This window comes from Falco punctatus, assembly GCF_963210335.1.
Source record: "Falco punctatus genome assembly, chromosome: 6".
NCBI lineage: Eukaryota > Metazoa > Chordata > Aves > Falconiformes > Falconidae > Falco > Falco punctatus.
This window is the reverse complement of record NC_137585.1, coordinates 76,786,042-76,808,799: the sequence shown is the minus strand read 5'-3', so window position 1 is coordinate 76,808,799 and position 22,758 is coordinate 76,786,042. Positions and strand designations below refer to the sequence as shown.

General features: G+C 37.4%; 1 protein-coding gene across 7 annotated transcripts in view; it reads left to right on the top strand.

Moving 5' to 3' along the window:
- Nucleotides 1-22,758, top strand: part of SRPK2 (SRSF protein kinase 2) — a 148,134-nt gene that overhangs the window by 86,626 nt on the left and 38,750 nt on the right. For all 7 annotated transcript variants that reach the window (XM_080391955.1, XM_080391956.1, XM_080391960.1 and 4 more), the window contains 4 exons: nucleotides 11,217-11,368; nucleotides 18,334-18,442; nucleotides 18,997-19,084; nucleotides 19,336-19,423. In XM_080391955.1, coding sequence (XP_080248081.1) covers nucleotides 11,217-11,368; nucleotides 18,334-18,442; nucleotides 18,997-19,084; nucleotides 19,336-19,423 — 437 coding nt within the window. The remainder of the gene's footprint in view (nucleotides 1-11,216; nucleotides 11,369-18,333; nucleotides 18,443-18,996; nucleotides 19,085-19,335; nucleotides 19,424-22,758) is intronic.

The following is a 22,758-nucleotide window of genomic DNA, read 5'->3' as shown; positions in this document are numbered from 1 at the left end:
AACTGAGCCAATGCCAGAGTAGACTTCAGCTGGCATTTGCACAGACTCAGCTTAGCAAAAGTCAAGGCAATACATTGCAAACATATGTGGTGTGTCTTAGTTTTAGCATCAGTAAGATCAGAAGCTTTGCCACCACCATAACATCTTAATGTTTCCATTTTCAGCAGCAGTAAACTTACAAAGTTCCTTGAACCTCAGTTTCTGCTTGTAGTATGTTGTGGGTTTGCAGTCATGATGTCACTGTCCTTTACTGTCATTAGGACTCAGCACCAGAGTGTTTCTGACCTTTACTGTGCCACGCCAATTATCCTAGACATTTGACTCTTGAAACTTGGAATTGGCAAGTTCTTCAGTTTTGCAGACAGCTCTGTGTAGCGATTAGGTGCAGACACCGTTGTTCCTCCCTGAGAAACCCTGAGATGGGGTTACTCATGGAATAGAGGTGAACTGGAGGCGATAGCCTCCTGGTAGTAATAGTTGCTGTCCACTTCTTGCTGTAATCTGGGTTCAGAATTTACCTTTGCAAGATGAGCTTCCTTTCCCGAGGCGTGCTATTTTTCCGACCTGGTAGAGCTTCAGTCGGTATTGTGGTATCAAGGCATAAGGATAGATCTCCCTCTAGGAGGCAGGTGCATAGTGCATCTTTGCAGTTCCATCTTCTCTACAAGGGAGAATATTCATCTGGGATACCACGACAGCTGGGATTCCTTGAGTGCTTTTCCACCATGGATGAGACTGTCTCTTGCTGTTAGGAATATTCCAATAAGTGAGTCATCCAGCATCCATGCTGTGAGGTAAAGCTTGCCAAGGCTGAGATGAGTCAGATGGTCTGATAACCCTTATTTTCAGACTTGCTGACACAAAAGAGATTCTGAAAACCTCATCAGGAATCGTCACAGTATATTTGGTATCCAAAACTGCCTCATCCAAGCCAGCTGAACCAGCTGGGCAGGGCTCTAAGATACTGAAGTGACTTCCCTAACTCTTCTGAAATGGCTGCTGCTTTTTGAAGATCCAGTCAAATGAAAGTACCTTTACTTGCAAGCTTCAAAAAAAAAATAATGGAGAGCTCCAAAATGGGCCCTAGAACCCACAAGACAAATGTTTGATGGGAATAAGGGATCGAAGGGCATTTCCCTGGGAATGTTGCATAGGCAGCTTGGCACACGGAGGAATCTTATGGACTGAGGAATAGTGACCTCTGCACTAAGGGAGCTTGTGACAGGAGAGGACACAGAATGCAGTGGCTTTCAGAAATATGTTGTGAAATTTGCATAAAATAAATGAAAGGCACCATGTTCTATAAGGTGGTTAGGCCAGACATCAACTGTAAATTTTGCATTAAAAAGTATGCAAAGTAAAGTGAAAAACCTTATAGAGATTTAGGCACTATAAAAAAGAGATATTTTTGTCTCAGGAATTAAAGATACTGTTTTCTTCTAGATAATTTATGAAACAATTACCCAAATAAAAACTGCTTCCTTGTGTCTGAACAGTAATGGTTGCTACTGCCTCTATGGAGAAAAGACAAAAAAGATCAATTAAAGTGTCATGAATTGCATGGTGTGTTACTTGAGAAGATGATGAAGGCCTCATTGTGTCGGTCTTATTACAGTGTGAAAGTTCTGATATTGGAGATGAAAAACCTGTCTCTTCTGGACTGTTCAGAGCTAAAGAGTGACCACGTTCTTGATTCCTTTTCTTTTCACCCCTATGAAACTGCTGCTCCAGAGCTGTGTCCCAGGTTCAGGAAAGCTCAGTAAAGCCAGGGTGCAGGTCTAATCAGACCAGCAAAAGCATGCCATGTTTGTGCTTACTGGCAGCTTGTTTCTTGGTCCTGGTCAATGTCCAGGTTTCAAAATAAAAGTTCTTGCTTATGATAATCCTAGAAATAGAAGCATGGATGCTAAAATTTTGTTCACTTCCAGGTATAAGTGCAGCCCTCAAAGTATTTGAGGCTGTATTTTAAACCCAGCTGCTTGCTGTTCATCTGTATTTCGGTGAGAATGGGTTTTCGTGAAAGACATGTCTGTTCCATTTTCTCACTTTCAACTGCTGCTAGACTTTGCAATGTCTTTGCTGCTTTTATGTATTTCAGTTATGAAAATGGATACTTAAATAAACATGACCGATCAATATATAGAAAGAAACTCAAAGCACGCATTTTGTATATTGTACTTACTTACTTATTGTTAACGTATATACTTACGTACTTATATATGGGTACTTATATACCCCAAATGGAAGAATTTTAGTAACTTTTGAACACTGGCAACATGTTTTTGAATGATAGTTATATTTGCAACTTAAGTCTGATATTTAAGATAAAAAGTTTTAAGTTACTGCTGTTTAACTTTGTTTTATTATTTGACACTGCGCTGCAAGCATGGGTTCTTTCACAGAATGCCACTACAAACTGCGAAGAGTTTTGTTAAAATTCTTGTAAAGTTATATGGTTACTATATATGTTACTAGCATTTTTGAAGTTTGGGAGGGTGTTTGTGTCCTTCATTTTGGAAGAAAGTCTGTTAGTGAAAAGGAGTTAGGATTGTTAATGTAAATAAAATGCTCATTGCAGGTTAACAAGGTGAAGTTTGGTATCAACAGAGTTCCAACTGTGGCATTCAGAATTTATCACTGCAGTAATGCTTAGTATTTCCTGCAGACAAGGTTCCTCTAAACTTCTTGGGTTCCTCTAATTGTTTTATTCATGCAGCCTTGTTCCTTCAGGCTCTTCCCCTGCCAGCTGGGTCTCTCAGTGTGTGTTCCATCCGAAGGAAAGGCTTGTCTGCCTACCCTTTTCTCATTGCTTGTAGGCTTGAGTTCCAAGACATAATCCAGAGCATGATGAATTTGCACTAACTGGGTGGATGGGTCTTCCAAACATTAACTAAGCGCTGAGATGAAAAACGCTTTTCTGCATTGAAATGATCACGTGAAGTCAGGATTAACGTTTTAGCAGGGTGGTTTTTGGTGAGGGATAAAGGCAAGAGGTACTCTGCTGCTGACTGCTTTTGAAATTAAGTGAAGGGTTACAATTTCACTATTCCTATGAAGTTTTTCTACTAGGCTGTTAAATAGGTAAAAAAGGGTGCAAAACACTGCATTTGTTGATCTGGTTCTTATTTTGCTTAAGACTATCACAGTTGTCTTCATATGGTTTCCAACACTTGTAAATATACTTCCTTGTAGTGTATGTATGTTTATATTAACTCTAAGGAAGTTGTTGGCTTGTACTGATAAACAAAGGCTTAAGTTCCATATTTCATAATTTAGTTATGAATTCATATTTGAGTCCACCTTTTACTTCAAAGGGTCGTTGACTTAAGTGATTTTGATGCCAAATTAAGTTAAATCTTAAGTTTTCCAGGGGCAGATAGGGCTGTTGGAGAGCAAGGGGTGCTTCTTCCCCTTCCCCTTCAAAACTTGCAGATTTGTTGCTAGTGGCAACAGTAAGATACTGAACCAACAGCAGCATGTTTTCTGGTTATGTCTTCTTAATAGAAAGATTAGAAACACTGTAATTTAACACACCAAAGATAAAGTCAGACATTAAATAGTATGACAATGTAACACACCAAAAAGAAAGTAAAAAAAATAATTTCCATTTATACACTTATGAGTCATTCTGTTAAAAGTAATCCATCACTCAGCTTAACTATAGCAGGAGGAAAAAGAAGTCAAAGCAAATTGTGGCTACTTTTGCTGTGGCGTGCCAGTGTTTCCTGTCAGGTCTTCTAATCGGTCAGAAGCGGAGGTGCGTATGCAGGGAGACGGAGGAAGGAGCCATGCAGCGTGAGAAAGGACTGCACGAGGATTTGGAGAAGGTGAAGCTCCGTATGTGGTGTATGAGACTGGCTTGGTTTTTAACTAGGCTTCTATAATTACATTGGAGTGATGTTCCTTATCTGACTGACTTCAGGGTGGAGGTTTCATTTCGGCATGTTAGGATGCGTGTATAAGAAACTATGTATTCTCCGTTGATCAGTACATATTCCACAAAGTTAGGATGGCTGTTTCTCCTCTTCGGCTTTTAGGAATTTGTGCCTTTTAAAAAAAATTCTAGTAACTTTTTCATCCTTTGTAACACTTTACTGATGACTGGAAATATGGGCAAAATGTAAGCTGCTGAGTGTACAGCTAGGTGTTTTCTTTTTGGATCACCAGCTGGGTCTGCTCTTTCTTTTTTAACTGTTGACTTTTTTCCTCTGCAAGTCTGTAATGGGTGACTGGTCTGGAAAGTAGAACTCTGCAAGAAAAACAGTATTTGAGGAGGAAAACATAATACCTTGGCAAGTTCAGTAAAGATTGAAGCTTTGTGGATAGATTTGGCTTCTGGTTTGCTGTCTTAAGAACATTTTAACAGAATTGTATGTGTTTGAGAATAAAATTTCATTTGGGACTGACTTGCAGAGTTTGAAACCAGTTATTTCTGGGAACTTGGTGTAAATCCATGCCAGAGAAAGCCCAAAAGAGCTACCTCCTCTAATGTCTACAAACCTGACAGACCTTACTGCTACATCTTACTTGTGATTTGATATAATGGCAGGCTGCTACGGGTTCCCCTCAGCTCTGCCCTTAGCAATGTGTTCCTCCTGCTTGCCTTGCCTCTGATGTGGCTGCAGAGCGAGGGGGCCCGGTTCATGGGTTCGCTACCCGTTGTGGCTGTGTAATTGCTAGACCTAGCACTGAGGCACGGGAGAAGCTCTATGGAGACGAGCAGAGAATGGGAAGGATCTCTCTTTGCACCAGCACTCTGCTGCTAGGCTGGTGTGGTGGCGTGGTAAGACTGCAGTACTAGCTGCTTGAAATGGTATTGATTTATAGTACTTGTAGTTCAGAATGGAAGAAGGCAGAGTTCCTTGGCTTTTTGCTTTGAGTTTGGATATATGTTGAAGCCCAAGGTTGCCTCCAGAAGGCTAGTAAGCTGGGTGGGAATGAAAAATTCATTCTCTGTCTTGCTGTTTGTTTGAGGTTACAGAATCTACCATGTCTCAGCCTGCTCTATTCCAGGAGGGGTTTCCACTGGTGCTTCGATTAATGTTTGATGGTATGATGGTATTTCTCGAAGGAATGTTAAGTCTCAGGAGGATTGATGATTTTGTTTGATAATGACCAAATGTAGAAACTGTTTCATGCTTGTGACTTGCCAACAGTCTCTCTTATTATGCATGGATTTTCTAGAATTGGAAATTGTAGTATAGTTCTGCACTAGAATAAAACACATATAGCATCTTTCATGTAAAGCAAAGCTGTCTCTGGAAGTTGACATTAACAATTTCTTGGAGTTAGTTAAAAACCATGTCTCCTTATGCTGCTCTGTTTCCTTCTGGATTTATAGACTTTGTTTCTACAAACAGTAAGGTGACCTCTGGCATAATTTTAAAAAACCTATAGTATTACAAATAAATCATAATAGCTCTAAAATTTTAAATTATTCAGAATTATAACCAGTTTAAAATCTTACTTGAAATATACAGTATCATTTTGTTCCTTGAAGAAGAACTTCAGGGTTGTTTTGATCTTTCTTTGTTTTTATTGCTTGTTGTATGTGTGTGGGTTTATTTAGAAAGCCTTCATTTAAGGCTGCCTCCAGTTCAAAGAGCTCACTGTTAGAAGACACCTGTCTAATTAAGCTAAATCTGCATTTGGGAAAAAGAACAGGCAAGAGTTCAACTGGTAAAGCAGACACCATTTGAACAAACAAGAGAGAGATACCCAAATAACTGAGTCCTTAAGCAATTAGTAACAGCTGGAAGAAACTTGCGTGTAGAGATTTCAGACTTTGCTCTACAGTACCTGTGAGCCTTGCTCGGGAGCATGAAAGATTTGCCTTCTGGAACTGGAGGGAGGCATAGCTGGAGCTCCTTCCAGATGGACCCACACCCACTCATAGATTTCCTAAAGCTCACATCTCTTAGGAGGTTTACAGCACATTTCTTCTGATGTTTGCCCTCCCCCTGCCTCCTGTTTTTTGGGTTTTTTTTTTTTGTTGTTTTTTTCTTTTTTTGGGTTTTTTTTTTTTTTCCTTTTTAATTTGAAATTCCCCAAAGAGCCTCTGCAGACAGGTTGGGAGTCTAGTAACATCATTAGAATACAGTTTATTCCAAATTTTATTTTATTAAATAGATGGAGTCCTTTTAACTTCATTTTACTTGTATTTTCTCTTAGCAAAAAATTTTTCTGGCTGCATTGATCTGAAAGTCTTAAGAGTTTTGTTTTTCCCTTAGATCGAAGTAATTCTTTGCTTATCGCTACCAGTTTCTGCCTCCTTCCTTTTTTTTGTTTTTATCATTTGACTCAAGTCTGTTCTCCTTATGAGACAACGCTCTCCTAAGTTGGGAGAATCAGGTGAAGGTTTTAGCTACATTGAAGGTAAAGTTTTGTTTACCTAAAAGTAGTCTTTAGGTTAATAAATTCAGTAGTTCACCATGCCTAGAGTACAGTGCTCATAGTGTTCCTCCTGTTATATGCCTGTTCCCCTTGGAGAACATCATGAAGATTTCTCCAAGTAATCTTGTTGTATAGCAGTCTTGCCTTGCAATCTGTTATTACCCATTACTTGATAATAACAATAAACACATGGTTTTTTGTCTGTGTGGGGTTTTTGGATAAAGAGGCCTGAAGTCTGTTTTGGTTTTTAGTAATGGAAGTCATTCATTTGTTGAGGAAAAGGAAGGAATGTCTGAAGGTGAAGTGACTGTGTGAGGTCAGACCCAAGGTGTGTCAACACAAGCGGCTGCCTGTGGAAGGGTGCAGGGTTGGGCCCGATACACTGAATACTTTGCCAGATTCAGTGATCTGGGGCTGATACGCTTCGTGACTCAAAGGTGGCTTAGTATTAGCTATGGGTTGATTTTTCTTCTGTGAGTTATCTCTGAACCCTGTTTGAACTTAGGTAACTCCTCTTATCCATGATACCCAAGGAAAAAAGGTGGCTTTAGTTTTTAACATCATGTTGTATAAGTATTTTTTTTCTTTAGATTTTTTGTCAATTTGGCTCAATTTACATGGGGAGAGGCAGTGTACAGTCATTTCCTATTTGCTTTCTCAGTGCCTCTCAGGATTTTATAGATGTCTGCTATCTGTTTTCCTGACTGAAGAGTTCTGGTGTGTTCAGATGCTTCCCATATGGAAGGCATTTCATGTTTTTAATCACCCTTGCTGCTATTGTTTTGCCTTTTCTAGAACAGAAGAACAGCAAACAACCCCACAACATCAACAACAAAAAACCTGAACAGTTCTTCCTGAATTTCTAATGATAGAATTTTTCCAGCGTTTTCAGGTTGTAATGTTACAGAGATTGCTTTTACTGTTGGGCGTTCCCTGTTTGGAACATGGAGCAGTATGTTCATTAAGTTGTCAGTAATTCTGTATTTCTTAGGGTGGGCAATCGGCGTTCTGGCATATTTTGCTTCAAGTTCACTGCAGAAGAGAAATGCTTCAACTTTTACTTTGTCTTTTACTAAGCATTCCCTCTAAGAGCAGGGTAAAAATAGGATTCCGTTGCGTTTTGATTGGACTCTGCGGTAAATCTATTTTTGTCCATTTAAAACAGATTAATTAAAAGATAAGATATCCTGGCTAGTGTTTGTTATTGTTTGTAATGCTACTTTCAGTACAGCTCTGAGATTTGTCATTGTAGCCTGTGGAGATGGTCAGTTCTCTGCATACCTACTGACAGAATACTGTGAGTCTAGAGATGGTGTGTCATCTTCTTCTATTAATTGTTTATGCTCGGATGGTGATGAATCTAGTAGTGATAGTATCTCGTAGTGATAGACCCCAGAGCAGCAAATGATTACTTCATAAAAAAGAAAAACAGATTTAGTTATGTTACATAATGCATATCATAGCATGCAGCTTTTTAGGAAATAAGAAAGAGTAATAACCTGAAATAATGCAGTTGTTGAATAGCTTATGTTATGGTAGGTTTTGACAGTTATGTTTCTGAAAAGGAAATGGAGGTGAGCATGCATGTGTATTACTCACAGTGTTCTTAACAGCTGAACTTTTAATGCCAAAGATGTTTTAAAGTCCACTTTGAAGAAAAAATAATTCACGTTTTAGCAAATTCTATACTGGAAAAATGCAATCTAAGCTGAATAATGTATATATTCATGCCATATATTGTAAAGGAAGATATTGTGGAAACATTCATCATAGCTTCTCTTTCCAATTCAACACAAGGACTACTAAAAAAATGGCAAAATCTGATTTCTTTCATTGACTCATGTCCTACCTAACTCTGAAATTGTGTACTGGCAGAAGAGCAACCATCGGTGATGCCAGGATGTGTTATTCGACTTGCAGGCAGAATTTAAGCAGCCAAGTCAAGTGTTAAAGATTTGATCTTTACGTATACCCCAGAAATATGACCGTGAACAAAACATAAGAACAGTGCTAAGAATCTCTCACTAAAAATCCGAAACTGAAGCAAAAAATGGCAAAATAAGCCAATAATGCAGAATTAGCAGACTGATGTAACCCAGTAGCATTTCTTTCCTTCACCCTTCTTCATGTACTAGTATTTGATTGCTTCAAAAGGTGCAAGCACAACTAAAAGGGCAAATGAAAGTTCTTCCTGACTTTAAAACAGTGTTTTGCTATTCACAGATAAAATCATAACTAACTCCATAAGGAAATAAAGTAGATGTCCACAAAGGACAATAAGACAACACTCCTGAATAACAAATACAACTAGGATTGGAGACAGGAAAAAACCCTTTTCAAAATAAAACTAAATATAGTAGTATGAGAAAGTAGAGCTGCTTCTGAGTCTTTTTTTCATCTGTTTCCCTAGGAATAAATTCAGATATTGGCTGTTTTGAAATCTAAAGTTGTACACTTCTTCCTCTCTTGAAGAGAGATTCTTGGTGTTCCTTGATGTTTATTTCAAAATGAGTGACAAAATGTGTGATTCTCAATTCCAGAAATATTTCCAGTTCTCTTTAAAGCATCATCTTTATCGTGTGCAGAAATAGACCAAGTAGTTGCTGTCTTAAAGACAAAATTGACACAGCTTCAATGGATTTTTGAACTTACGACCCCTGTGCCACATTGTCCTAACCTACCCTAGGTTTTCCAATATTTGTACCATCTTACGTGATCAAAACAACAACATAGAAACTTGAGGTCAGAATGAAGTGAACCGATGGTCCTGTCCAAAATAATGAGTCCAAGCACTGATGAACGTGCCTCTGTTACCTGGCACACTGCTTTCAGATCCATTTATGAAGTTCAGGCTCTTTTGCTCTCCTTTATCTTTCTTGCTCATCATTAGTATTATTAATTTTTGAGTGTTCGTTGTTCTTGATCTGTGTATCCAAAATGGCCTGTGCCCAGCAGGTGAGGTTTCAAGGTTTATAATGTAGACTGTTACACATGATTTGTTTGGTTAAAGCTTTTTGCCAACATCAGACTGGGTGTGGGGGCCATCGGCTTGCTGACACTGTGAAACCAGGCTACTGGAGGGCCACTCATCTATCATGTAGTAAGATTAACTGGCCAGAGAACGTGCTGTACCTTCCTTTTGCTATATCGGTGTGGTTTCCTTGCAATGTACAATATAGAGACATCTGTTGGGAACAAAAGAGGAAAGATAAAGGCAAGAAAAGCGTAATTTATGTAAGTAGAAGCACATGCAAACATATTTATTGTTTATCCTACAAATGGATCCCTTCTCTCTCTTCTGCTCTATCCTAAGCTTTACGCAGTTTAAAATTACATAAATTTATTTATTATAAGATTTCTTATTATTACTTAAACATTAGTAAATTAGTTTAAAATATTTCTTTTTAAATCTGACCATATACTGAAGGAACAGAAGAATGCTGTTATCTGGAAGGGGTAGCAGGCAGATAAATTTGGTATGTGCAACTTCCAGTGATGTCCTTTAAAGCAAAAGCATAATAGCAGCTGCTGTGCAGGCGGTGCATGTTGCCAGTGGAATTTATTTCTGACAAACTGTGTACTCTTAGACTCCAAATGCTTTGTCTGTCTTGAACAATCACAGTGTGTAAATGGGAGGAATTATAAGGAGGAGGACTATAGGGGTGGGACAAACAAATGCAGTTTTTACTCATGATCAAGGAAGTATTTGAATCTGAATTATAGGAGCTGAAGAAATAGCAAATTACTGATTTCTTTTTTTTATTGTATGAATGACAAATTACTGTTAATACAGTATTTTTCAGATGGCTTAGATTTGAAGTAGTTACAAAGGCAAATTATGGAAACCTTTGTTGGCATAAATGCTTCAAGTTAATTTGCAAATTTATTTTGCAAGCTGTCATTTGGCAAATATATATTTTTTAATTTTATGAAGTATGAATATGAAAAATAACTGTGTCAAACTGTTTGGAGAAGGCTTTCTTAATTATTTGATAAACAGGTATACTTCAACCCCAGATTTAATTTTTTATGTGTATTGAAAATATTCAGAATTTGGAAATTTAATTTGTAGGTGTTTAGCAATACCAAGTACAGCCTGTCTCAGAATAGGATTTAAAACATATCATTTTTTGGTTTTTTTTTTTTCTAAACTGGTGATGCAATGCAAGTTGGAAAACCATGTCTTGGTTGGCAGTGTTTGGTTTTGGTGATTTTTGTTTTGTTTTGTTTTTCGGTTGGTACATATTAAAGCATGCTGTGTGAGTTCTAGAAGTGCGTCATAGGCTACCTAGGAAGATTAATTTTTCTCTCTTACTTCCTAATAGCTGATTTCAGTATTTTGTATACTGATAGAGCTTTCCGTGTTCTTTAGCAGCAGCTACAGATGAGAAGTGCATTAAGTCGTCTGGTTTGGGTCAGTGTTGCTAGAAGATTGTTTCTTGCTGTGTATTAACAAGATCTTTCTTCCTTCCTCTATCACCTTTTGAATAACTTGATATTCTCTGAAAAATACTTCTTCTCAATCATGCTCAGGAAGATAAGTCGAACATATTACTTGCTCATCAGAAATTCTAAAAGCTTGTCTGTATCTGATAATATACTTCATCTGTCTTTTGCAAGCTGTTCCAGCAAGTAAGTCCAAGTTTACTTGAGACCTGCTTTTGGTCTGGTCAGGTGCCTCCCTAGGGTCCCACAGGTGACAGGAAAGATGACAGTGAGAATAGAAGTGAGATGCATTGCTAGTATTTTTCAAGGCATTTTTTCCTCCCCCTGTTACCCCTGTGTGGAAGCTCTTTACTAAATACACTGTCTTTCATTTTCAGGCCAGAGCCTCAACAGAAAGCTCCCTCTGCACCTCCACCTCCACCCCCGCCCCCACCTCCGCCCTTGCCGGAGCCTACACCACCAGAGCCAGAGGAGGAGATTTTAGGGTCTGATGATGAGGAGCAAGAGGATCCCGCAGATTACTGTAAAGGTGTGTGCAATTCAGCGGTGTCGATGGGCATAAGCATTGTTGCGCAAGCCTTAACACTGGTTCTTGTGAGGCTTTTAAAAACCTGATCTTTAATTACAGAATTTATTTATACAAGGATTATGAACAACTGTGTATTTCAGGTCCAGATGCACAACTGTCTTCAGCTTTACTTTTTTGCTTAGCCATAGCCTGCTTATATGTTTTGCAATAAGTGTATGAATACCGCATCTCTGTTTTCTTCCTGATGTCCTAGTTATAACAATAGTGAAGAAACTTTTCTTGATTGATGTTAGTTATAAGAGAAACAAAACCACCCAAACAAAAACAAACAACCCCTCCCATGCTCCAAAAAGTTCTAAAATGCCTTGATGTTTTTAACAACATCAACTACATTTATTTTTTAACCTGTATTTTTCCCCTTCTTGTCTCACCTGCACCAGCCCATGTTACATGCTTCTTTTTCATGTTGTCTTTCCGAGCCCTCAGTGTTGTCTGAAGCTCTCTACATCCTTGGTTTAGCTCTTGATTTCTGGAGTTCTTGTAGTTGCTGTATTCATTTTGTAAATGTCATTAAGTGCAAGAAAACATGAAAGTGCAGTACAATAGCATCAATACTTATGTTTGTTTAATGTCGCTGCTAAAGTTGCAAGTCTCTTCCCATTAGTGTAAAACGTATAGTGTACTTACATGAAAACCCAAAGCTGATAGACTCGTTATTTATAATTTATCTATCATATTAGTTTTCAAGGATATGAATTTACTTTAGGAAACATCAAAGTTTTATCGCTTCAGATTAATGTTTTTGAACAGCCAAAAAACACTGCATGCACACTGACTATATGTGTTATGCTGTATTCCTCATACCAAGAAGTGCTTTCTCCGTCAGATATGATGATGTCTTCTTAATCAGAAGTTTCTGTGTAAGCCTGGACATTTTAAGTATCCCCTCTCCCATCCTGGAAAAAGTGTTTTGTATTTTCAGCTTTAACAGTTGAAATTATTCTTCAAAATACTGCATTTTGGTGTAAGAAGTTTTATTAATATGTGATATTTCAAATGTTTAGGTGGCTTACAGATACCAATAGTGAAAAAACAAACAGTAAACTCAAACTAAATGAAGTCTACAGCAGGGAAAAGGAAAACGTGTTGCTAAAGCATGTTTGTATTTTTTTAAAGAAATATTTCTGTTACAGCACATTTGTTCCTTAAGATAACTTTTGGTATCTGTAACATCTTCCATCAGTGAGTAAGGATTTGTTGCTTAAACATCTGTTTACTTCTAAACATCTCTATTTCCTTGAGATTAAGTGTTTCAAGGCCCCCACTTAATTCTTCCCTGAAGTAAGGGCTGCATTTAATTTCAAACAATCCATTGTTGTCTGTGTTCCAGTATCTCTTGCAAAATGTCACCATCTGGAGAAGCTAGATCACAAAACAAATGAAAAAACAGTCTAAGTATACAGCCTGCTTATAAGTTACCTGTTTAACTGAAGTCTCTGTGACTATAAGCAGGTCAGTAGTGAGATCTGTGTGCTTTTACAATGAACTGCGTGTTATGCTGAGAATACTTCCAAGATTCCTGAAAAATTAAAGGCAACTTCTGTACACTAAGGGTTCTTCAGAATTCTTCTGGTTTTGGAGCTCTGAATTGGGGGAAGTGTGTTAAAGATGGTTGAAGCTTTGCTTCATTTAGATGTCATAATCATTATTTGTTTATGCGAGAACAGTGTTTTTGTTGCTTCAGTAGATGATTTATTTACCTATTTTCTGACCGTAATTTCCTGTAAGACTGATCAGTACATTTCCTGCTTTTGGTCTGCTGGGCTTGAACTGAAGGAAGGTCGCCATAAGAATCTAAATTCAATGGCCAGATTGGGATGATCTGGGGCCGTGTGGACTTTCTGTTTGTTTATTTTATATTCGGTATGGGGAATGAGTAAGTTACTTGGAAAAGAATTCCAGGGATGGCTTTTAGATACGTTATTTCCATTTTTTTGTGAGGTGTTTTATTAGTTTGAGTATGTTTTTCTATTTTGGGTAACCTTACCTGTATTTACAGCGTGGAAGATAAATATTTGGAAATTATCACATATTACTGGAGTGTCTCTTTTCTTCCTAATTTTATCTCCAAAATGTCAATCTCCCAGGACCTTTGAGTGAGACACAGAGCATACTTCATCTGTTCTCAACCCTGATCTGAAATCTCATAGGAGGGCAGTTTTGATGAGAGAGTATATAGTTACTTTTTTTAATGAATTCCACATTTTACCTGTTACTGTACTTCCCATTGCCAGGGTATTTTTGTTACTAATTTTTTTAATCTCAGATTTTAAAGAATATGTTACTATGTGCTGGGCTTACACCTTCACCACATTACATGGTGTTTAGTAAATAGTCATAATAGTATTTTCAAGCAAGAAACAGGATTAGTTTCAGGTAGTACCTGATGTGAAAGAGAAAACTAACAGCCATCAGTGTAAAGTAGACTGACCTCGGTTCCCCCTGGGCATCCTCCAGGGCCTCTTTAAATCTGTGAAATGACTTCTGTTGGTGTCACTGAATTTACATCAAATGCTTTTCAAATCTTCATTTGTTTAAGGAATGAAAGTATCAGAAGTCTAACTATGTGATTTTTTGAAGGGGTATTTAGGCAGTAAAGCTAGGATTTTTTTCTTTTCTGAAAAGCCTTGAAACACTTGGAGATTTTTTTTCAAGAGCCTGTTGTGTCGTGGGTGTAATTGGAATTCTTTGCTTCTCTGATCATCATCTTTGCCCCCTAGAGATGTCTCCCATTCATCCAGTTCACAAAGGGAATAATTCCCTATACAAACGTAGAACTAGCCAGCTACAATTACCAATACATTCAGGAGACATTTAGGAATAATGATCTCATTTTTCTGACCCTCTTTCTTGAGTACATGTAGCTGGCTAGCTAGCTGTGAGACTTTTTCTGCATGTGCTGCAGTGAATAGGACAACAGGGTTTTTTGTAACATTATCAGCAGTGCTGCTTACACATTGTGTGTTTTCAAATACCAATACTGTTTTTCCAAAAGCGCATAATTTTTCTCAACCCGTTAACTTCGCATAGATGCTTTCTTTTTACTACTATTTAGAAATACTTCCTGTGTGATGAAGAGCTTAATTACATTCATCATAGGATGACACCAGTTTTTAAAATGCATTTAACTAAGCGTGTCGTTACCTGGTTGTCCACAACCTATAAATGAGTATGTTGCTGACATGAATAATCAAGGAGTTATGTGTGCAGGAATGGTAATCGATTATTTCCAAGACTGCTTATGTTGTGGCTTAGGACAGTAGAAAGTATCTTGTGAAGTGTGTATATATATGCTCAGAGAATATGCTAGAGCTATTGGTATCTGTAGCATATGCTGGTGTATTGCTATAATTAGTTATGACAGTACTGTAGGAACTAAAATAACTTTGCGTTTACATATATAGTATTGTTATTCTTGCAGTACGTAGATTTTACTAAAATAACTTGGCAACCCCCAGTTTATTAACATGCCTTTAGTGTCTTTGACTGATTTCCTCCATAGGGTGTTCTCTTTCCTGTCTCTGATGGGAAAAAAACTATCCCAAATTTTTTATATTTTTGACCCTTTGAAGCTATCTGCAGAGTGGCACTCATAAAGCGTTTATTTACTTCAGGTATTCTTAGAAATAATGTTTACCTGCATTAAAATTCTTCATAGTTGAGTGTTATGCTGTTAACATGTTAAAAAAGGAAATACTTTGTCTAGAAGTAGGTTTTTTGCACTAAACGTTGTTTTATATACTTGAAGGCTCAATTAGCACCATTCTAGCAGTACAAAAGGCTGCATGAATTTTGAGTGTTTTCCTAATACATCTGAAGCCATACAACTGTTAAGGAATGATTTAATATGACAAGATATTGAAGAAAATAGTAAAACATTCCAGAAATATTTGTATTGTTGAATTTTAAAACCTGTTTGCAAGCTGTGGAGAGGTGTTAAAACTGCATGTTAAATACTTTTCAGTTTTTCTAATTACATCTGTTTGCAAAGGAATAATGATTATACAGAGAATAAAGTCTACTTCTCACTGTTCTCATGCAATGATACATGCTGGACAGAACTCAAATTGGAAGAAATGATACTGTGATAATGAATTATGTGGAACTGTTTTGAGTAATTCTTGCTGTCAGGTCAGCAGACTTGATTAATTTCACAAATGCAAACCTTTTCAGTAATGGAAAGGTAAAATTGCTGCATGTTCTCTTAACCTTCCACTCACATCTGTCACTTTGTCGTCCTGGGTAGAGTTCTATGGATTTACCAAAGAGTAATAATACTTTTTTCTTTTCTTTTCTTTTTTTTTTTTTAAAACCAGTCAATAGCTGTCTTAAAATATGATTATATTTATCCAGATTTTTAAATATTTTAATCAGCTGTTACTGCAAGGATGGTTAAATAGCCAAATTAAAATTTAGTTTTGTTTTTAATGGTTCTCTCAGTATGGATTTGTGTATATGAGTTTATTCAGAAAAATTGCTGTAATAATGAAGCTGCAGTAGACTTGGGCTTTATGTTGGTTATTGCCGTTTCTTACTGCAGATGAAGTGGACAGCATAACAGTCGACAATTCTACGTCAGTGTCCCCCACTCCTTTCCTGGAGTGTAAATCCAGTCAGGTGTTCCAAAAGTGATCTGACTTTTCTTTGGGAAGTAAGTTCCCACTTGGCAACGTTGCATGTTCTTACTGAGGCTGACACAATTCAGCAGTGGAAATGAAGGTACCTTTTTAGGTTGCGAGGTTAGCTGTCCTGGCAGCTTTCCATGGGCTTTTCCTTCCCAGTGATGGAGGGGAGGGGGGGGTCTTTCCCCAAGGAGGGGTCCCTGGGACTTAGTCCTAGGCTGGTTCTGTATGTCTCAGTCTTCCTGTAATGCCCTGTACTGCTCCTGAACTAGGGCCTTTTTTCTTTGCTGTATTTTAACTGAAAACATTGGTGTCTGTATACCTACTGGTTTGTGAAATTACATGTTGTATGTGATTGTAAGTATACAGTTATTATAGGTTAAAAGTTTAAAGGTTGTTCTCATATCTGGGTGCAAAATGTCGTGGGAAAGAAGGAACTTCAGCACCTTGCCTGCTAGGCTGGGGGAGCCGACTGCTCTGTGTGCCTGTGCGTGCTGCCGATGCACAGCAGACTCGTTTCTGTGCCTGGTGAACATGCTTGGCCCTCTGGAGTGGTATAAACTGGGAGGCAGGTGGGCAGGGAGGTACATGCACTCGATGCTGTGTATAGCAGAGACTTACACTGCCCATCTCAAATCATCGCTTTCGCTTGGTTCAGCCGGGCCCCTGCTGCGACAAAGAACTTGAGTGCTGCTTCCCTGATGCTCTGGGCCAAGCTGTCTGAGTCACTGCCAGCAGCGTAACGTGTGGGAGCCCGGGCAGCTACAACCCTATCAGATGGGTCAGCTTTTGGTTGAGGCTGTGAGCAAACCAGCAAGTGTCTGCTAAGCCTGAAGTTACACCTTAACATACAATTACCGAAGCTGTGTGTGTTTTAGAGTTTCCGTTTAGACATACAAACTTCTAAAGCAATACATTATTTAAGAATTACTGTTCTGTTGAATGTCTAACCTTTATCATTCAATCGTATGGCTATTAAAATTATTAATCTGCTCTGGAAGCATTTGAGAAAAGTACACAAACTACTGAACTTCTGTTTAGACAAAATATGTTATTAGCAAAGAAAAGATCCAAATATATCCAGAAGCGATGTCACTGTTCCACAGGTAAAAAAGGAGATAAGAGAGAAGTCCATGTTTTAAATCCAAGGAATTAAGTGATAAGTTCACATTGTTGTCTTAACTGGGCACCAGTTCTAACAAGATTTTAATGGGATTTCAAAACAAATATAGCAAATTAGACATAATGATCTGAGGTTTTCCTAATTTTAAGTGAAATAATTGGTAACTGAGGATCCTGCCAAAGGACAGTTGGGTGTGACATTGTGAAGGACCAGAAAGAACCAAAGAAGTGATTCCTTGACAGCTGCTCTGAGTTGGCTGCTGGTGGTGTGCTGGAGGGTTGCATGGTGCAGCTTTATTATTTGTTTGCCATTTAGGCAAAATTGTACGTGTTATTATTAGCATGTTAAATACTGAATAATAATCTTGTGTGATCACTGTTTTCCTCTACGTTTCACTGGGAGGAAGCATGCCTCTTAAAATATGAAGGAGTTAAAAAGCTTCGTTATACTCCTCACACTAGCTAGAAACCTAAGCTCCAGCCTGCTCTGTCCTGTTGTCTTCCTGTCAAGGGGGCTTTTTGAGGACCTGTGTAGTGGTGTAAGTTAGGACTGCAGACTTCAGTAATTAAAAAACAGTTCAAGCCCATAGTTGCCTGCTCTCTCTTCCTCACTGCAAAAACAGACATGAGAAAAATGCATTGCTGCTGTGGGTGAGGAGCAAGCAGAAGAGCATCAATACAGTCTGCGTGGTTCGTAACATTTTCTCAGGAAGTATTTTATTGCTGCCTTTATTAGTAGAAAGCAAATGGGAATTAAAACAATCTCTGTTGAGATACTGCAATCATCCAAAATATGTTGACTGGAGAGGCTTCAAATATGATAAAGAAATAATGTAGATCTTTCCTATACTCTCTGTGAAGTGGAAGATAAGCCTGGGGAAATGGAGAACAGATGGTTATATTGCCACAAATAAAAGCTGTCAAGAGAGAAGGGTGAATGAACCCTACAGTAGTTACAGGACGTGAGATTTTTTTCCCTCCAGGCCAAGTAGGGCACAATGCTTAACATCAGAGTAGAATTTTCTCTATTTCTAATAGGTTTCCTATTTATAGGGCAGGACAATTTGAAGAGAAAGATTTCTACTACAAGAATTACTTGAAAACCTGGGAATTATTGTTTGTTTTCTGAATATTCTTTTTCTACTCATTTTTTCATGAAAGGAGGCTATCATCCAGTGAAAATTGGTGATCTTTTCAATGGCCGATATCATGTTATTAGAAAGTTAGGATGGGGACACTTCTCTACGGTCTGGCTATGCTGGGATATGCAGTAAGAAAACTATTTCCATTCATTTTTTTTCTTAATATGTTATATTATTTTGTTTGCAGTAACTTACGTTTTCCATGCATGATAAAATTATGTAAGTGTTTACTATCTTTTTATGCATAAAGATGTCTGCAGTCTTACTTTGCTCTTGGTTAAGGGTATAGTTTATAAAAGCTCTCAGAAATAAGTGTAATTCTGTTTCCTTTTACAAATTATCTTTGCTTACTGAATGTGCATGTTGTCTTGAACATGTGAGAGTGAGCTGAATTTTTATTTCTGCTGTATCTATCTTTAATGAAAAAATATAATTATACCTTGATTGAATGATAAAAGTGTAACCAAATTCCTCTTTTAAAGACATTAGCATCAAGGAGACAAAATATCCAATAAATCGACTGTTAACACAGTATGGTTGAAAGTGGGTTTTAAGTGTAATTTCAGTGTTTTCTGTCAGACTACATTAGGTTATGAAATACTCTATTTAAAATTTCCCAGTATTTAAAGTATGTCTGTTTTAGCTCAGAGGATTTGTTGTAAATTTTTTTATTCTTTTCAAGGGGGAAAAGGTTTGTTGCAATGAAAGTTGTAAAAAGTGCCCAGCATTATACAGAGACAGCCTTGGATGAAATAAAGCTGCTTAAATGTGTAAGTATCATTCATGCAATGCAGTGCTCAATACCAGTAATAATAGTAATAATGAATGAAAAAAAAATCCTAGCAGAATATTGATCTTAAACTTTTTTTACGTTTGTTTTTTTTTCCTGGATAGCTGGCTTATTATTCTGAATGATTTCTGAATCTCCAGAATATTGTTTAACTTCATGTGGAAAGGTAACTAATTAGTATTTTAAAGTGAATTTTCTCCTAAAATGTTACTGTTTACGTTCTTGGTTTAGGTTCGTGAAAGTGACCCTAATGATCCCAACAAGGATATGGTTGTACAGCTAATTGATGACTTCAAAATTTCTGGAATGAATGGAATTCGTATCCTTTTGAAAACATGGCATCTTCATTAAAAATGGTTTACTGATATAAGTAAGAGTTCAGTTCTGGTTTTCTTTCTAGCTGGTCTTACTTTAAATATGTAGCATAGAAATATATGTAGATGCAAAGAGTAGTCCAGTGTATAACGCACTCACTGGAGTGGATGGAAGTTGTTTAGCGTTTCCAAACACAATGCAAAACAACAAAAAATTCCTCTGAATCTTGTCATGGTCTGCTAGAACTAGAGATAGTTTACTTAAAACCTGGAGTTTACTGAAAAGATTTTTAATAACCGAGGCTTACAGGAAATGTGTTTTGCTCTAGACTAGTAAAGGGAAAGAAAGCATCAGTGTCACAAAGAAGCTGGTTTCTGTTTTCTTGTGGAAAATGTGAGGGCATGGAGATTCTTCTCTTGTTTATGTGATCCTCTTTTGGCCAGGTGTTAACCTGTTTTTTGGCAAAGGTATTTAAACTTTTGTCTTTGAATGCTTCCTTAAAAAAAAAAAAAGGAGACAAAGTAAAATATGACTGAATATTGTTCTCAAGGAAGTCTAAATATGTTTGATTTTAGAGTTGAGCTGAAGTGAGTTATCCTTGCTAATTGTATTAGATATTTTAGCGGCTTATTATATTACTGTGATTTCATTTACTGTTACAGCTGGTATTTATGAGTATGCTTGTTGTGTCTTGGAGCCCTGATAATAGACCTCATCATTCATGGTGTCACACTACCAGACAAAGAGACGGTTCCTGCTTTAGAGCGCTTAACACTAAGTTGCTTTTGGTGATGTGCCTGCAGTCTTCAATGGATCAGGTTAAGATGCTCTTCACCAACTCTCATCCTCTAGGAGAGGAATCTAGGAGGTAACTGTCAGGAAACCTAAATGCCCACTAGAAAGCATCTTTTCAGGGAGATGTGTGCAAGCGGTTTTCATCCCATCCATCTGCCTCTTGACATTAGTTATGGAGCCTTTGGATCTGTGATAAGTGAGAATGCGGGCAGGGGGGTGACGACAAGTATTCTCGGTTATAGAATGACATCTTAACTACATCGTTTGTCCCATTTTGATTTGTTTCCTCATTGCTTCAGTGGTCCACTACCATGGTAGAAAGTAGGTGAAGTTAGTGCAGTCTTTTTTCCTAGGTTTTATCATCAAATTAAAATGAATTAAAATAAACCATATAGTTGCCAGTAGTCATTTCAACCTGGATATAAATGGTTTGTGATCAAGGAAATTGCTTAACACAGTGAGGTGAATAACCCGGGTTAGGGTTTCTTGGTGCTGCTGTTGTACTACAAAACGCAGGTTTTAATTTATGACTTAAGATGCTTATTAAGAATTGTTTTATAAATATCTATTTTGTCTAACTAGGTTCACAAATAATTAATCCAACCAAAGCACTTTGAGTTTTCAGCTGACAGCTGTATGACTGAAAAATAATTAAGTTTATTTGTAGAAATCAGAAATCTGACTTACTGTTTTCATTGTAAAACATATGTAAAAAAAAACCACAACAAAACAGGGGATAAGAAAACGCATTCATAACTATACATAGAAATAACTTTTATCTATTTAACAGAGCAGTTTCCCACTAATATTCTTCAATTATTGCTATGTATGTATACATCTTTATTAAGGGTAAGAGCCATTTCGAAGTTTGAAGAGTAAATTTGGTTAGTGATAATATTTTGAAAGCATGTCCAAACTTTTATCTTTTTGAAATATAGCACTTAAGTTGACAAAGCCAAAAGGAGACCACATACTAGCGAAGAAAAAAAAGGGTTCAAATAGGTTTGTGTTAGCAGATTAAAACTGGACAGCTGATACTGATTCATTCTATTTCAGTGTTACTTTCATGTTGAAAAGTGGCAGTACAGAAGTTGTTTTATGTGGAAGGCAAATGTTCCTTCCTGAGAAGTGCATTTTTCAGAAAGCTACAGTAGACAGGATGAGCTGTACTGGACTCAAATTTAAGTTACAGCTGGAAGTCTGTTGAAGTCATAGCCACCAGTGAAAATATGGTAACAAGTATCTTATACTTCAAGTTTTCCTGTGAACAGCTTGTGCGTCCTGAGTTGCGTTGCTTATTTGAGCAGTGGTTGGTTGCATTGATTATTTAATCAACTCCTTTTTACCTTCTAGGGAAAATAATCTTTGGTGCAGGTTCTTTTGGGAGGGAGCAGGTAACTGACTTCAACATTTTGCTGCTATTTCTTGCCATTTTAAAAATGCCTTATTAGTGCTACGGTAGTGTTACTGATTTGAACAGGATGAGAGAAATACAGTAATTTGAGAGTTTTTCCATGCTTTGCTGTTTCCAGCTTCCTTTGAGCACGTCTCTATATATCTGTTCCTTGACTGTAAATTAAAACAACATATGCTTCATAGAGGCTTGATTATTGGCTATGGAATGCATTTAAAAGTTAAAGCAAGACAGAAGAGAGGTGGGTGAATCCTTTGGATGGCTAATATCACAAAATGTCATGGAGCTTCCAAACAGGGAAACTTGTCAGGAACGATGTAGCACAGAGATGGGAATGTGCGGAGCCATTGGCCTGCACTGTGTGTCTGGAAACAGTCATCTTTCTCCTAGGAGCTGAAATAAGCGTTGATACACAGAGGGATTTTAACAACGTGTTATGCTACAGTAGACTGATAATTTTTTAACTACTTGTACATTTTAAAAAGGTTGCAATTATGATTTATTTCATGAAATAATGGAATTCCTGAAATCGGGCGCTTTGGTCTTTTTAGTAAGTGTAGATTATTATGTTTGTCTGCACTGGATATTTATGAGAGCCTTAAATATTTATTTGAGTGTAGCATTTTTTTAATAAAAGATTCAGATTGTCACATAATGAAACAAGCGTTTGGAGAGACAAGTTAAATAATGAAGATGGAAACATTCCTGACAGAATCAGACATTATAATAATTGTAATAATTTATCTCCAAAGAATATACAGCACTAATTAAATACCATAGAGCTGAAATGCTGCTAATAGAGTAGCAACTGAGGTACGTCCAGTAGTGTTCTATGATGGTACCAGAGCCTTATTTTATGTAGCTTAATTAGTCTTTAACCCGCATCAGATTTCTAAATGCTCCTATAATGTGTTTGTAGATAGACAGTTACAGGTAGGATTTTTGTCAGCAAGTAAAAGGTTTAAGTACTTCAGCCTGTCAGCTGATCAGTGTTACGTTTGCTCTCACTTGAGCTGCTCTGCTCAGTTTCCTGCTTTCAGACATCCCCCAAACTGCTTCGAAGAGCATTTCCTAAGAGGCATGTCTGCTGAGTGGGCTTCAGGTTTATTTTTGCAGGAGGACTTTTTGGA